The sequence below is a fragment of the Phyllobates terribilis genome, unplaced genomic scaffold, assembly GCF_046119375.1.
Source record: "Phyllobates terribilis strain yellow unplaced genomic scaffold, ASM4611937v1 Scaffold_120__1_contigs__length_5212024, whole genome shotgun sequence".
Lineage (NCBI taxonomy): Eukaryota > Metazoa > Chordata > Amphibia > Anura > Dendrobatidae > Phyllobates > Phyllobates terribilis.
In genome coordinates this window covers 900,673-915,596 of record NW_027362880.1, presented here as the reverse complement: position 1 = coordinate 915,596, position 14,924 = coordinate 900,673, and the positions used below count along the sequence as shown (strand labels likewise).

Here is a 14,924-nt window from a genome sequence, read left to right as displayed (position 1 = left end):
GTCTATATCTTTTTTAAAATGTGGTGCCCAAAACTGTACACAGTATTCCAGATGAGGTCTGACCAAAGAGGAGTAAAGACCGATAATGACTTCACGTGATCTAGACTGTATGCTTCTGTTAATACATCCCAGAATTGTATTTGCCTTTTTTGCTGCTGCATCACACTGTTGACTCATGTTCAGTCTATGATCTATTAGTATACCTAAGTCTTTTTCACATGTACTGTTGCTTAGCTCTATTCCTCCCATTCTGTATATGCTTTTTTCATTTTTATTGCCCAGATGTAGTACTTTGCATTTTTCCCTGTTAAAAAACATTCTGGTTGCTGCCCACTGCTCCAGTTTATTTAGGTCTTTTTGAATCCTCTCTCTCTCTTCTCTAGTATTAGCTATCCCTCCTAGCTTTGTGTCATCAGCAAATTTAATCAGTTTACCCTCAATTCCTTCATCTAAATCATTGATAAAGATGTTGAACAATACAGGTCCCAGGACAGAGCCCTGTGGTACCCCACTTGAGACATTCATCTAGCTGGATGTGAAGCCATTTACAACCACTCTTTGAGTCCGATCACTAAGCCAGTTATGAATCCACCTAACAGTTGCCTGGTCCATTGCATACTTGGTCATTTTTTCAATAAGGATGGTGTGAGATACTTTGTCAAATGCTTTGCTGAAGTCAAGATATACTATATCTACAGCATTTCCCTGATCCACCCAGTCAGTGATTCTGTCATAGAAGGAAATTAAGTTAGTCTGACATGACTTGTTAGTTACAAACCCATGCTGACTCTGGTTAATCACTTCATTCTTATCCATGTACTTACATACATATTGTTTAATAATTTGTTCAAAGATCTTTCCTGGTATAGAAGTCAGACTCACCGGCCTATAGTTCCCTGGGTCCACCTTCTTCCCCTTTTTGAAGATAGGAACAACATTTGCTCTTCTCCAGTCTTCTGGGACTTCTCCTGTTCTCCAAGAATTTTCAAAGATTATGGAGAGTGGTTCTAAAATTTCTTCTACGATCTCCTTCAGTACTCTGGGGTGTAATTCATCTGGACCTGGAGACTTGAACTCATTTATATTAGCTAAATATTCCCTCACAATCTCTCTGTTTACAGATAACTTGGATTCTTCTATTCCTTTAAAAGGACAGTGAAGATCAGTTGATGTTACATTTTCTTTCTGAGAGAAAACAGATGCAAAATAGGAATTAAAAAGTTCGGCCTTCTCAACATCCTCTCTTACCATTTCTCCATTTTCATCCTGTAAAAATCCTATAAATGTCTTGCCTATTCCTGATCTAAGAGTCTAGACTTTTAGCTGAGAAAAGCCTTAGTTACTTACCGGTAACGGGATTTTTCGGAGCCCATGACAGCACCACGAGAGAGAGGATCCGCCCATCAAGGACAGGAAACCTACAGGTTAAAAAGGGCGGCACCTCTCTCTCACCTCAGTTTAGTTAACAGAGCATGAGAGGACCGCCAAGGTTAGTTACAATAAACACATCATTACATTAAGTACATTACTTTCACCAACTTCTCCCAAAGGTGCACAAAACAAAGGAAAGCCAACTCTACGGGAGTGCAAAACACCAGTGAAGGGAGGGAATATACGGGTGCTGTCATGGGCTCCGAAAAATCCCGTTACCGGTAAGTAACTAAGGCTTTATTCGTTCTCCCATGACAGCACCACGAGAGAATTACAGAGACGAAAGGAAATTAGGGAGGGATCACCGCTTGAAGCACCCTTCTCCCAAAGGTGAGATCAGCAGAGACACCCAGGTCCAATCTATAATGCCTATAAAAGGTAGAAGGAGAAGACCAAGTGTCAGCCTTACATATCTCTTCGATGGAAAGCCCCGTTTTCTCCGCCCAGGAGGTTGCTATCGCTCTGGTGGAATGAGCTCTCAACCCCTCCGGAACCTCCTTATTCCCTGAGGAGTAGGCGAGGGATATGGCCTCTCTAATCCATCTTGCAATCGTAGACTTTGAGGCCTTACAACCCTTTCTAGCCCCCTGATGGCATATAAATAGGGAATTATCCTTCCTAAAACTGCGTGAAATCTGTAGGTATTTGAGTACGCACCTCCTCACGTCTAAAGTGTGTAGCCTCTCCTCTTTTTGATTTTTGGGGGGAAAGCAAAAGGTTGGGAGAACTACCTCCTGAGTTCTATGGAACCGAGTGACTACTTCTGGAAGAAAGGCTGGGTCAGGTTTTAATACAATCCTATCATCCAGAATCTGAGTAAATGGCGGACATATGGAAAGAGCCTGTATGTCACTCACTCTTCTGGCTGAAGTCAGGGCCACTAACAGGGCTGTTTTTAGGAGAATAATTTTTGGGGAGGCTAAATCTAGGGGCTCGAAGGGAGGATTAGTTAAGGCCTCTAGGACCAAATTCAAATCGCAGGGAGAGGATTTTGCTTTGATAATGGGTCTACACCTAAAGGAAGCTTTTATAAATCGTGCTATCCAATAATTAGCTGCAATATCGGAAGAAAACAAAGCTCCCAAAGCCGACACCTGTACTTTTAAGGTACTAGTGGTAAGCCCCAATTCTAAGCCCCGCTGCAGAAACTCTAGTATTTTCCCAATAGGGGGCCCCTCCTCTGATTTAAATTCAGTAAATGATAAAAACTTCCTCCAGGTCCTAGCATAAATGCGGGTGGTAACGGGTTTTCTGCTAGACAAGAGAGTATTTACTACATTTGCGGGGAATCCCTTGTTGGTTAACAGCACCCTCTCAAATTCCACGCCGTCAAATGGAGACTCGAGGCTGGAGTATGGGAAACCGGACCCTGTGTGAGAAGGTCTGGAATCTCCGGAAGGATCCAGGGATCTGATATGGATATTTTTCGGAGACAAGGGAACCACGGTCTTTTGGGCCAAAAGGGGCATATGAGTATTACTCTGGCCCTGTCTGCCCTGATCTTCCTTATAACTGCTGGAAGCAGGATCATGGGAGGAAATGCATATGTCAGAGGGAATTTCCAGGGAACCATAAAGGCGTCCACTGTCAGGGGTTCTTCTCTGGGGTCTAGGGAACAGAATGTTGTCACCTTCCGGTTGCATTTCGTCGCAAATAAGTCCACTGTCGGAAGACCCCACATTGCCACAATTCTGGAGAAGATTTGAGGATTCAAGGACCATTCTCCCTCTTTTATGGAAATACGGCTTAGGAAATCCGCTGTGACGTTGTTAGAACCTTGCTCTTAGGTTTTTTCCTTTGCTGGTCACATGACCTCGTTGGCCTATTTAATCCTGCTCCGCCCTTCTGGCTTTGCTGGACTTCATTGTATAACTACTTTCTAGCTAGCCTGTGCTCTGTATCTAACTCTGTTAGTTTGCTTGGTCTACGGACCTCAGTGTTCTATATATTTTGTTTGTTTGTCTGACTGCTACTATTTCTGTTAGGAGGTGTCCCATTTTCCTCCCAGTCCTTAGTACTTGTAGGGATTCCTTCCCCACATCTATAGGTCTCCGTACAGACTAGCTTAGGACTTTAGCAGGTCTGATCGCAGGATCAGGTTCCCTGTTACATCGTAGGGATTCAGCTGAGTTCTATCGTAGGGACAGATTTCCTCTCTTTCCTTAGCTCTGGTAGCAGAACATAACAGTAAGTCCAGCCTGCAAATTCTCTAAGGAAAGATTTTTCTGTTCCATCATGGTGTCGGTTCAGGATTTGGCTCATCGCCTGCAGGGACTCTCTCTGGAGGTGGCCGAGCTCCGTCAGCACGTGAGTAACTGTCCTGGAGCACATTTCTTCTTGGAGCCTAAGGTATGTTTGCCGGATTTATTTTTTGGTGAACACCGAGAATTTTTTTCATTTAAAAATGCTTGCTTATTGTATTTTCGTTTGAGACCCAAGTCCTCTGGGGATGAATCCCAGCGCATAGGGTTCATAATGTCACTTTTGCGCAAAGAGCCTCAGGAGTGGGCCTTTTCTTTGCAACCTAGTGATACATGCTTCAGATCAGTGGATAGTTTTTTTTCTGCTTTGGGGCTATTATATGATGATCCTGACCGTGTCGCATCAGCTGAGACTGAGTTGAGACGTTTGAAACAGGGATTAGGTAATGTGGAAAAATATTGTACTCATTTCCGTCGTTGGTCTACTCAAACAGGGTGGAACGATTCTGCTCTGAAAAGTCTATTTCTTGCTGGGCTCAATGAAAGGGTTAAAGACCTGCTAATTGCTTATCCTACACCTGAAGATTTGCAACAGGCTATGCAATTAGCTATACGGGTGGATAGGAGACTGCGTGCAAGGGTTAATGAGAGCAAATCCTCTGCTATGTCAGTTTCTGGTTATGAGAATGTGTGTACGAACAGTGGTGAACCGATGGAGATTGGATCGGTGGCACCTCGCTCTCAAGAAAAAGACCGTCGATTTTCTGAAGGCTTGTGTTTCTATTGCGGAAAATCTGGTCATTTGATTAAAGGCTGTGAGCTTCGTATGAAGAAAGAAAAAAAAATGGTCAGTCATGCCCGTATTGCCTGTTTAAATTCCAAGGGTGTATTTTTAGCTGCTTCCACGATTGCTCAGGAAAAATTAATGGAATTTCGGGTGTTTGTTGATTGTGGGTCTACTCTGAATGTAATTGATGGGGGATTCTTGGAAAGACTCAATTTAAAACCCGAACCTTTATCATCCCCCATTGCTGTGGTTTCTGTGGATGGTTCCCCTTTGAAGAATATTACTCTTAAGGTCTGTGAATTTCCTCTCACTATTAATGGTGTTCACCATGAGAAATTGGATTTGGTAGTTTTGAATAACTTGCCTTCTCCAGTAATATTGGGATTGCCCTGGTTAAAATTTCACAATCCTGTACTGGATTGGTCTACCAATGAAATTAAATCCTGGAGCCATAAATGTTATGACAAGTGTTGTAACGGGCGTATTGCAGCTTTGGATAGGGGAGAATTGCCTGTTCCTATTCAGGATTTTTGGAGAGTTTTTTCTGAGAAGGAATCGCAGGTTTTGCCTCCCCATAGAGACTATGATTGTTCTATTGAATTTGTCCCTGGAGCGACTCTTCCTAAAAGTCGTTTATTTAACCTTACTATTCCTGAGAGGAAGGCTTTGGATGAATATATACAGACAAGTTTGGCCGCCGGTCACATTAGGCCCTCTAAGTCTCCTGTGGCGGTTGGATTTTTTTTTGTAAAAAAAAAGGACGGCGGTTTACGTCCTTGTCTGGATTTTCGTGAGATTAACAAAATTACTGTACGCAATCCTTACCCACTGCCATTGATTCCTGATCTGTTTAATCAGTTAATGGGGGCCAAGTGGTTCTCTAAAATTGACCTTAAGGGGGCATACAATCTGTTGCGCATGAAGGAGGGTGACGAATGGAAGACTGCTTTTAACACTCCTGTGGGTCATTTTGAGAATCTGGTTATGCCTTTTGGTCTTACTAATGCTCCTGCATTTTTTCAGAATCTTATTAATGACATCCTTAGACCTTTGATCGGCAAAAATGTGGTTGTGTATTTGGATGACATTTTGATTTATTCGCCGGATCTTGAGTCTCATTGGCGGAGCGTACGTGAGGTATTACAATTGTTAATGGACAATTCGCTTTTTGCTAAGCTGGAGAAATGTGAGTTCGCTGTACAGAGAATTAGTTTTTTGGGTTACATTATCTCCAGCGAAGGTTTTGAGATGGACCCGGTTAAAGTTCAAGCTGTACAGGAATGGCCTAGGCCTACTGGTTTGAAATCGATACAGAGGTTTTTAGGTTTCGCCAATTATTACAGAAAATTCATAAAAAATTTTTCTAGTATTGTCAAACCTCTAACCGATCTCACCAGGAAAGGTGCTGATGCGGTTCAGTGGTCTTCTGAGGCCATTGAAGCTTTTGTGTATCTCAAGGAGAGGTTCACCTCTGCTCCCATCCTTATGCAGCCTGATGTGACTAAGCCGTTTTTGGTTGAGGTTGATGCTTCTTCGGTGGGGGTTGGCGCAGTATTGTCTCAGGATAACGGGGATGGATTACATCCCTGTGCCTTTTTTTTCAAAAAAATTTTCGGAGACTGAACTGAATTACGATATTGGTAATCGGGAATTATTGGCTATTAAACTCGCATTTGAACACTGGCGCCACTTCTTGGAAGGTGCGGAATTTCCCGTTCAGGTTCTTATGGATCATAAAAATCTGATATATCTTGATGCTGCCAAGCGCCTGAATGCCCGTCAGGCTAGGTGGGCACTGTTTTTCTCGCGGTTTAATTTCTCCGTTACTTACATCCCTGGTACTAAGAATGTTAAGGCGGATGCCTTGTCTCGCAGTTTTTCTCCCATAGTTGGTGCTGAGAAAGAGGAGAACATTTTACAAGAAGGTGTTGTGATAGCTGCTTTGGACTCCGTTTTGGAAGACGAGATTCTTAAAGCACAGGAGAATGCCCCATCTAACACTCCTCATGGGAGGTTGTTTGTGCCTGGGACCTTTAGGAGAGATTTGTTTATTGAGTGTCACGAATCTCGGTTGGCAGGTCATCCCGGAATCTCTGAGACCAAGAGACTGGTGGGTCGCAGTTTTTGGTGGCCTGGATGGCAGAAGGAAGTCATTAAGTGGGTGCGTCAATGTACTATATGTGCTAGATCTAAGTCCTCACATACTCCTGCTGCGGGGTTGCTTTGTCCTTTGGAGGTTCCTAGTGCTCCTTGGACACATTTGGCTATGGACTTTATAACTGACCTTCCCCCCTCTGAGGGTTTTACGGTCATCTGGGTGGTCGTGGACCGTTTTAGCAAGATGTGTCACTTGGTTCCCTTCGTCAAACTGCCCTGCGCTAAAACTCTCGCTAAGGCCTTTGTCAAGGAAATTGTCAGACTTCATGGCGTTCCTACTGACATTGTTTCTGATAGGGGTCCTCAGTTCGTGGCTCGTTTTTGGCGTGCCTTTTGTGATAGGTTGGGAATTCATTTGTCGTTCTCGTCCGGATATCATCCTGAATCTAATGGCCAGACAGAAAGGAAAAACCAGGATGTTGAGCAGTTCTTGCGTTGTTTTGTGGCAGACAATCAAGAGGGGTGGTCTGAGTTTCTGCCACTTGCTGAATTTGCTCTGAACAATCATACATCTTCTTCTGCTGGTTGTTCGCCTTTTTTTTGTTGTTCTGGGAGACATCCGTCGTTTGGGTCGTTCTCCAAGTTGGGATCTGCCGTGCCTGAGGAGGAGAATTTTTCCGGTGATTTGGAGAGAGTTTGGACGGATGTGCGTGGTAATCTTCAGGAGGCCAACAGAAAATCTAAAGACTACTTTGATAGGAAACGACAGGAGGTTTTGTTCGCTGTTGGTGACATGGTTTGGTTGTCCTCTAGGAATCTGCGGTTGAGGATTCCTTCTAAGAAATTGGGTCCCAAGTTTGTAGGGCCCTTTAAGGTGCTTCAGGTTGTCAACCAATCTGCTGTTAGGTTGGAGGTTCCTACCTCCTGGAGAACTAATCCGGTATTTCATGTCTCTCTGTTAAAAAAAGCTGTTGTGTCGGATGGTGACGCCTCTGCCTCTGTTCCTCCGGTGGTGGAGGACGGGGAATATGAAATTTCTCGCATCCTTAACTCTAGACGGTATAGAGGTAGTTTGCAGTATCTGGTGGCCTGGAAAGGTTTCGGACCCGAGGATAACTCTTGGGTGAGGTCAGATGATGTTTCCGCGTCCAGACTTATCAGAGCGTTTCACAGGAGATTTCCTGATAAGCCTGGTCCTAGGGGATCCGGAGGATCCTCTTAGAAGGGGGGGTACTGTTAGAACCTTGCTCTTAGGTTTTTTCCTTTGCTGGTCACATGACCTCGTTGGCCTATTTAATCCTGCTCCGCCCTTCTGGCTTTGCTGGACTTCATTGTATAACTACTTTCTAGCTAGCCTGTGCTCTGTATCTAACTCTGTTAGTTTGCTTGGTCTACGGACCTCAGTGTTCTATATATTTTGTTTGTTTGTCTGACTGCTACTATTTCTGTTAGGAGGTGTCCCATTTTCCTCCCAGTCCTTAGTACTTGTAGGGATTCCTTCCCCACATCTATAGGTCTCCGTACAGACTAGCTTAGGACTTTAGCAGGTCTGATCGCAGGATCAGGTTCCCTGTTACATCGTCGGGATTCAGCTGAGTTCTATCGTAGGGACAGATTTCCTCTCTTTCCTTAGCTCTGGTAGCAGAACATAACAGACGTTTTCTTTCCCTTTTAGATGAATAGCCGAAAGGGAGAGACAATGATATTCTGAAGAAGTCTGTCCGCTACCCTCATTAAGTCTCTTGAGCGGGTTCCCCCTTGGTGATTTATATAAGCTACCGAGACTTGATTGCCCGAGAGTATACGGACATGCTGGCCCTGTAAGGAACTTGTTGAACGCATAATCCACCGCCAAAAGCTCCTTAACATTTGATGACAACTGTATCTCACTCCTTGACCAGGTCCCCTGAACTAAGTTCCCATTGAAGTGAGCTCCCCAACCTGCAGCACTCGCATCTGTAGTTAAGACTCCCATCGGCTTACACTCCCAGGGGACCCCCCTAGAAAGATTATCGTGTCATAACCACCAATGAAGGGAATGTATGGCCCGAGGACACAGGGTAAACTCACGGTCTAAATGTCCTTCTAGGACTGAGTTGTTATACAATACATCCCACTGAAGAGCCCTTGAATGAAATTGTGACCAACGAACTGCGGAAAAACTCGAGGTTAAGGTCTCTAATAACGACATGGCTTTACGGAGTGACATAGAGGGTTTATCCATACACTGTCTTACCAAACCCTGGATTCTTGTGATTTTTTCTTCAGATAAATAACATAACCGTTTTTTAGAATCTAACATGACCCCCAGATACTGCTGAGCTTTGAGTGGAGTTAATCTAGATTTTTCCAAATTTAGAAACCACCCCAAGCCCTCCAAGACAGACATGGTCACCCGAAGGTGGGCCTCGCATTGAACAACAGAGTTTCCCACTATCAGGAGATCATCTAGGTAAGGGATTATTAGAATGTCTCTTTCTCTTATATGGGCCATAACCTCTGCCATTAATTTGGTGAAAATTCGCGGGGCTATTGCTAACCCAAAGGGAAGTGCAGTGTACTGAAAGTGTTTAACCACCCCCTCAATTTCAATGGCCAGCCTCAGGTATTTCTGATAGTAACTATGAATGGGAATATGGTAATGCGCATCCTTGAGATCGAGAACTACCATATAACAGTGGGGAAAAAGCAACTTTATTACTGTTTTCAAGGATTCCATTTTGAAAGTGTCTACTTTAAGGAAGCTATTTAAGGATTTTAGATTTATAATTGTCCTGAAACTCCCATCCGGTTTTGGGACCAAGAAGAGCGGGGAGTAGAATCCGAGACCCTTTTCTGAATCCGGAACCTCAATCAGGACGTTTTTCCTTATTAAGACTTGAATTTCCGATACGAGGGCAGTCTGGCGTTCTGGGGAGGAACTAGAGGGAACAATCATGAATCTCTTGTGAGGAAAAGCTTGAAATTGAAATTTTAGACCATATTTAATCAGGCTCAAAATCCAATTACTATGAGAAATCTGTTCCCAAGCTGGGGAAAATAATGACAATCTCCCTCCCACCTGGGCTGATTGTGCATTCCCTGGCTTCTGCTGATTTTTTGGAGATGAACCAAAGAGAAGGCCTCTACCTTTTCGACCTCTTTCTTCGGACTTGTCCGGTTCCCTGAAGAATCTTCTTCGGATGAATTTTCTTTTCCGAAACGATCTCTTAAAGGAGGGTAGAGGTACTGATGGAAAACACTTCTTAGGATCTCCGGCCTTCTCCAATAATTCGTCCATAGTCTGGCCAAAGAGATATTCCCCTTCGCAAGGGATTGCACACAGCCTGGACTTTGTCTGTACATCCCCAAGCCAGCATTTAATCCATAGCGCTCGTCGAGCCGCATTTGACAGAGCTGATGACTTTGCTGCGAATCTGACTAAGTCCGCAGACGCATCAGCAAGAAAGGCCGCTGCACCCTGAATCAGTGGAAGGGAAGAAATAATCTCCTTCCTAGAGACACCATCCCTTAGCTGACTGTTTAACTGTTCCAGCCAAACCATCAGGGCTCTAGATGTGCAGGTGGCTGCTACTGCTGGTCTCAGTGCTCCTGCAGCTGTCTCCCATGCACCTTTTAAGAAGGTATCGGCTCGTCTGTCCAGGGGGTCTTTTAATGCTCCCATGTCATCAAACGGGAGGGAAGTCTTTTTTGCCGCTTTAGCGACAGCAACGTCCAGCTTTGGTGCTTTTGACCAAGAGGAACATATGGCATCCTCAAATGGGTACCTCCTCTTGAAAGATGGAGGAACACTGCCCTTCCTGTCGGGTTTTTTCCACTCTCTATCATTGAGGTCTTTTACTCTTGTATTCACGGGAAAACGTTTTCTCTTTTTCTGACCTAATCCACCAAACATTAAGTCCTCCACAGACTTTTCTGCCCTCATGTCTACAATGCCCATGGTAGACCGGACAGCTTTTACCAAGGCATCAACCTCCTGCAGAGGAAAACACTGTCTATCCGATTCACTATCAGAAGAAGAGAGAGCGGAGGAGGAAATGTCAGATATCTGGACCCGGCTCAGGTTCCCGAGAAATATGAGTAGATTCTGAGCCTTGCAAAGCCTTGCCTATTTCCTCTCTAATTAAAGTCTTTAGGTCCAGGGACAACCCAGGGGTTTCCTCCGCCATTACTTTGTTAATACACAGCTGGCACAATTTCTTATTATATGCATCTGGGAGCGGATTGCTGCATAAGGCACATTCTTTATGTTTCGTTTTAGCTGAACATTTCTTGCTCTGAAAGAGGAGTTTATAGAAAGAAAAAAGGAGGAGGAAACTATTAGTAGAACTTCCACGAAGATTCCACTTACCCCACAGAATATCTGGTACCGTAGAAGCAGAAGAATCCATCATAAAAGGCGGGGAATCACGCTGAACCGGACTATTTTTTCTGCTCTTAGTGGTGAACGACTAGACCCAGACCGGGAATAACGTTGCACCACCAGTTGTGAGGGCTCCCCAGAGGGCTGCTCCTGCAGCAGCTGCTCTTGCTGAGGTGAAAGCTGCTCCTATGAATCTCCCATGTCTACCAAGATAACAATGGGCTGGGAAGCACCTTTGTATGTTGCCAGGACTCTTTTATACTGGCCATGCCAGGTACCATGTGTGGGTTTTTTTCTTTTTTAGAACCCAGGAGGGAGTCAATTGTTCCCACGTGGTTCCCCCCCCCCAGGTGGGCTCACCGCCGCCTGCCCAGCTGACGTTGTCCTCCTCGTGGCTTCGGCGTCCTCATGCTCGCGCGCACTTCCTGGTTGCGCACGCGAGCTCCGCCCACTTCCGGTGACGTCCCCGACGCACCGGAAATACGTCACAGGGCCGCGCCTGTCACGTGCCCCGCCGGCGCGGCCCGGATCTCCTGCCTCGTACTGCCTGCCGCAACGCACATGGAGGTGCCCCAATGAGCCCTGCCGTGGCGTCTCCAGAGGCCCAGGACAGACAGCTCCATCCAACGCCCTGTGGCTCCCTCTGGGGCAAGAGACCATCTTCTGCAGGTAAGCCTGCGAGGTCTCCCATCATGGACAGGAAACCTAAACTGAGGCGAGAGAGAGGTGCCGCCCTTTTTAACCCGTAGGTTTCCTGTCCTTGATGGGCAGATCCTCTCTCTCGTGGTGCTGTCATGGGAGAACGAATAAAATGTGTCCTACTGTAAATCACTTAAACATGAGCCATGTATGAGGGAGTCGGAGTCATGAAGTCGGAGACGGTGTCATGGAAATTTAGGAGTAGGAGTCAAAGGTTTGGCTTACCGACTCCACAGCCCTGGCTCCCATCCCGTACTTTCTTGATTGGTACATCAAGGAAAGGCAACTGGTAATAATTAAACTCTGATATAAATCTAAGGGCCACTCTATGGATATTGAGTTCCCTGACAAATTAAAGAAATTGTTCACTCGTCCTTGACCAGATGATAAAAATGTTGTCAATATATCTATATCATACCCCAATATATGGTTGCCACTACTTATAATCATCACTGAGTATTTTGGTTTCCTCCCACCATCCCAGGAATAGATTAGCAGATGAGGGGGTACAGGGGCTCCCCATTGCAGTACCCCTGAGCTCGTTTAAGTACTTCCTGTCAAAAAGTAAGACGTTATGAGTAAGAATGAATTTTAGAAGATCCTCCATGAAGTCATTATGTCTACTACACTCTATTGATATCGATTTCAATAAACATCTTACGCCACTGATATCATCCTCATGCGATATATTACTGTACAAAGCCTCGATATCTAGTAAGGCCTGCTCCCCTACATGAATGTATACATGCTCGAGGGTATATGTAGGGGAGCAGGCAGAGGGAAAACCAACTCCAGAGGGATTATTCCAACTGTAAAACCTCAGGACTTATTCAAACTGCAGGACCTCAGGCGGTACTGTGGGAACATTATACTGTGTGGGGGCATCATCCATACTGCATAAGGGGCATAATGGGGGCATTACACTGTGGGGGGCATCATACATACTGCATAAGGGGCATAATGGGGGCATTACACTGTGTGGGGGCATCATACATACTGCATAAGGGGCATAATGGGGGCATTACACTGTGTGGGGGCATCATACATACTGCATAAGGGGCATAATGGGGGCATTACACTGTGTGGGGGCATCATACATACTGCATAAGGGGCATAATGGGGGCATTACACTGTGTGGGGGCATCATACATACTGCATAAGGGGCATAATGGGGGCATTACACTGTGTGGGGGCATCATACATACTGCATAAGGGGCATAATGGGGGCATTACACTGTGTGGGGGCATCATACATACTGCATAAGGGGCATAATGGGCGCATTACACTGTGTGGGGGCATCATACATACTGCATAAGGGGCATAATGGGGGCATTACACTGTGTGGGGGCATCATACATACTGCATAAGGGGCATAATGGGGGCATTATACTGTGTGGGGCATCAAAAATACTGCATAAGGGGCATAATGGAGGTATTACAATGTGTGGGGCATCATACAGTGGTGGTCAAAAGTATTGGCACCCCTGCAATTCTGTCAGATAATACTCAGTTTCTTTCTGATAAAGGTTGCAATCACAAATTCTTTGGTATTATTATCTTCATTTATTTTGTCTTCAATGAAAAAATACTAAAAAGAATTGTCTTAAAGCCAAATTGGATATAATTCCACACCAAACCTAAAAAAGGGGGTGGACAAAAGTATTGGCACTGTTTGAAAAATCATGTGATGCTTCTCTAATTCGTGTAATTAACAGCACCTGTAACTTACCTGTGGCACCTAACAGGTGTTGGCAATAACTAAATCAGCCAGTTAACATGGATTAAAGTTGACTCAACCTCTGTCCTGTGTCCTTGTGTGTACCACATTGAGCATGGAGAAAAGAAAGAAGACCAAAGAACTGTCTGAGGACTTGAGAAACCAAATTGTGAGGAAGCATGAGCAATCTCAAGGCTACAAGTCCATCTCCAAAGACCTGAATGTTCCTGTGTCTTCCGTGCAGTGTCTTCAAGAAGTTTAAAGCCCATGGTACTGTAGCTAACCTCCCTAGATGTGGACAGAAAAGAAAAATTGATGAGAGATTTCAACGCAAGATTGTGCGGATGGTGGATAAAGAACCTCGACTAACATCCAAACAAGTTCAAGTTGCCCTGCAGTTCGAGGGTACAACAGTATCAACCCGTACTATCCGTCGGCGTCTGAATGAAAAGGGACTGTATGGTAGGATACCCAGGAAGACCCCACTTCTTACCCCGAGACATAAAAAAGCCAGGCTGGAGTTTGCCAAAACTTACCTGAGAAAGCCTAAAACGTTTTGGAAGAATGTTCTCTGGTCAGATGAGACAAAAGTAGAGCTTTTTGGGAAAAAGCATCAACATAGAGTGTACAGGGAAAAAAAAGAGGCATTCAAAGAAAAGAACACGGTCCCTACAGTCAAACATGGCGGAGGTTCCCTGATGTTTTGGGGTTGCTTTGCTGCCTCTGGCACTGGACTGCTTGACCGTGTGCATGGCATTATAAAGTCTGAAGACTACCAACAAATTTTGCAGCATAATGTAGGGCCCAGTGTGAGAAAGCTGGGTCTCCCTCAGAGGTGATGGGTCTCTCTCAGAGGTCATGGGTCTTCCAGCAGGACAATGACCCAAAACACACTTCCAAAAGCACTATAAAATGGTTTGAGAGAAAGCACTGGAGACTTCTAAGGTGGCCAGCAATGAGTCCAGACCTGAATCCCATAGAACACCTGTGGAGAGTTCTCAAAATGGCAGTTTGGAGAAGGCACCCTTCAAAATTTCAGGGACCTGGAGCAGTTTGCCAAAGAAGAATTGTCTACAATTCCAGCAGAGCATTGTAAGAAACTCATTGATGGTTACCGGAAGCGGTTGTTCGCAGTTATTTTGGCTAAAGGTTGTGCAACCAAGTATTAGGCTGAGGGTGCCAATACTTTTGTCTGGCCCATTTTTGGAGTTTTGTGTGAAATGATCAATGATTTGATTTTTGCTTCATTCTCTTTTGTGTTTTTTCATTGAAGACAAATTAAATGAAGATAATAATACCAAAGAATTTGTGATTGCAATCATTTTCAGGAAGAAATTGAGTATTATCTGACAGAATTGCAGGGGTGCCAATACTTTTGGCCACCACTGTACATACTGCATAAGGGTCATAATGGGGGCATTACACTGTGTAGGGGCGTCATACATACTGCATAAGGGGCATAATGGGGGCATTATACATACTGCATAAGGGGCATAATGGGGGGCATTTCACTGTGTGGGGGCATCATACATCCTGCATAAGGGGCATAATGGGGGCATTACACTGTGTAGGGGCGTCATACATACTGCATAAGGGGCATAATGGGGGCATTACACTGTGGGGCATCA

At 44.8% G+C, this 14,924-nt stretch overlaps 2 protein-coding genes across 2 annotated transcripts in view; both read right to left on the bottom strand.

The window, feature by feature from the left end:
* Positions 1–14,924, bottom strand: part of LOC141201651 (uncharacterized) — a 74,189-nt gene that overhangs the window by 30,269 nt on the left and 28,996 nt on the right. Inside the window, exons 2-3 of the mRNA XM_073663674.1 lie at positions 10,689–10,793; positions 10,211–10,492 (exon numbers count right to left, since the gene is read on the bottom strand). Of these exons, the coding sequence (XP_073519775.1) occupies positions 10,211–10,492; positions 10,689–10,793 (387 nt within the window). The remainder of the gene's footprint in view (positions 1–10,210; positions 10,493–10,688; positions 10,794–14,924) is intronic.
* Positions 1–14,924, bottom strand: part of LOC141201637 (uncharacterized) — a 100,342-nt gene that overhangs the window by 84,032 nt on the left and 1,386 nt on the right. The window lies entirely within an intron of this gene.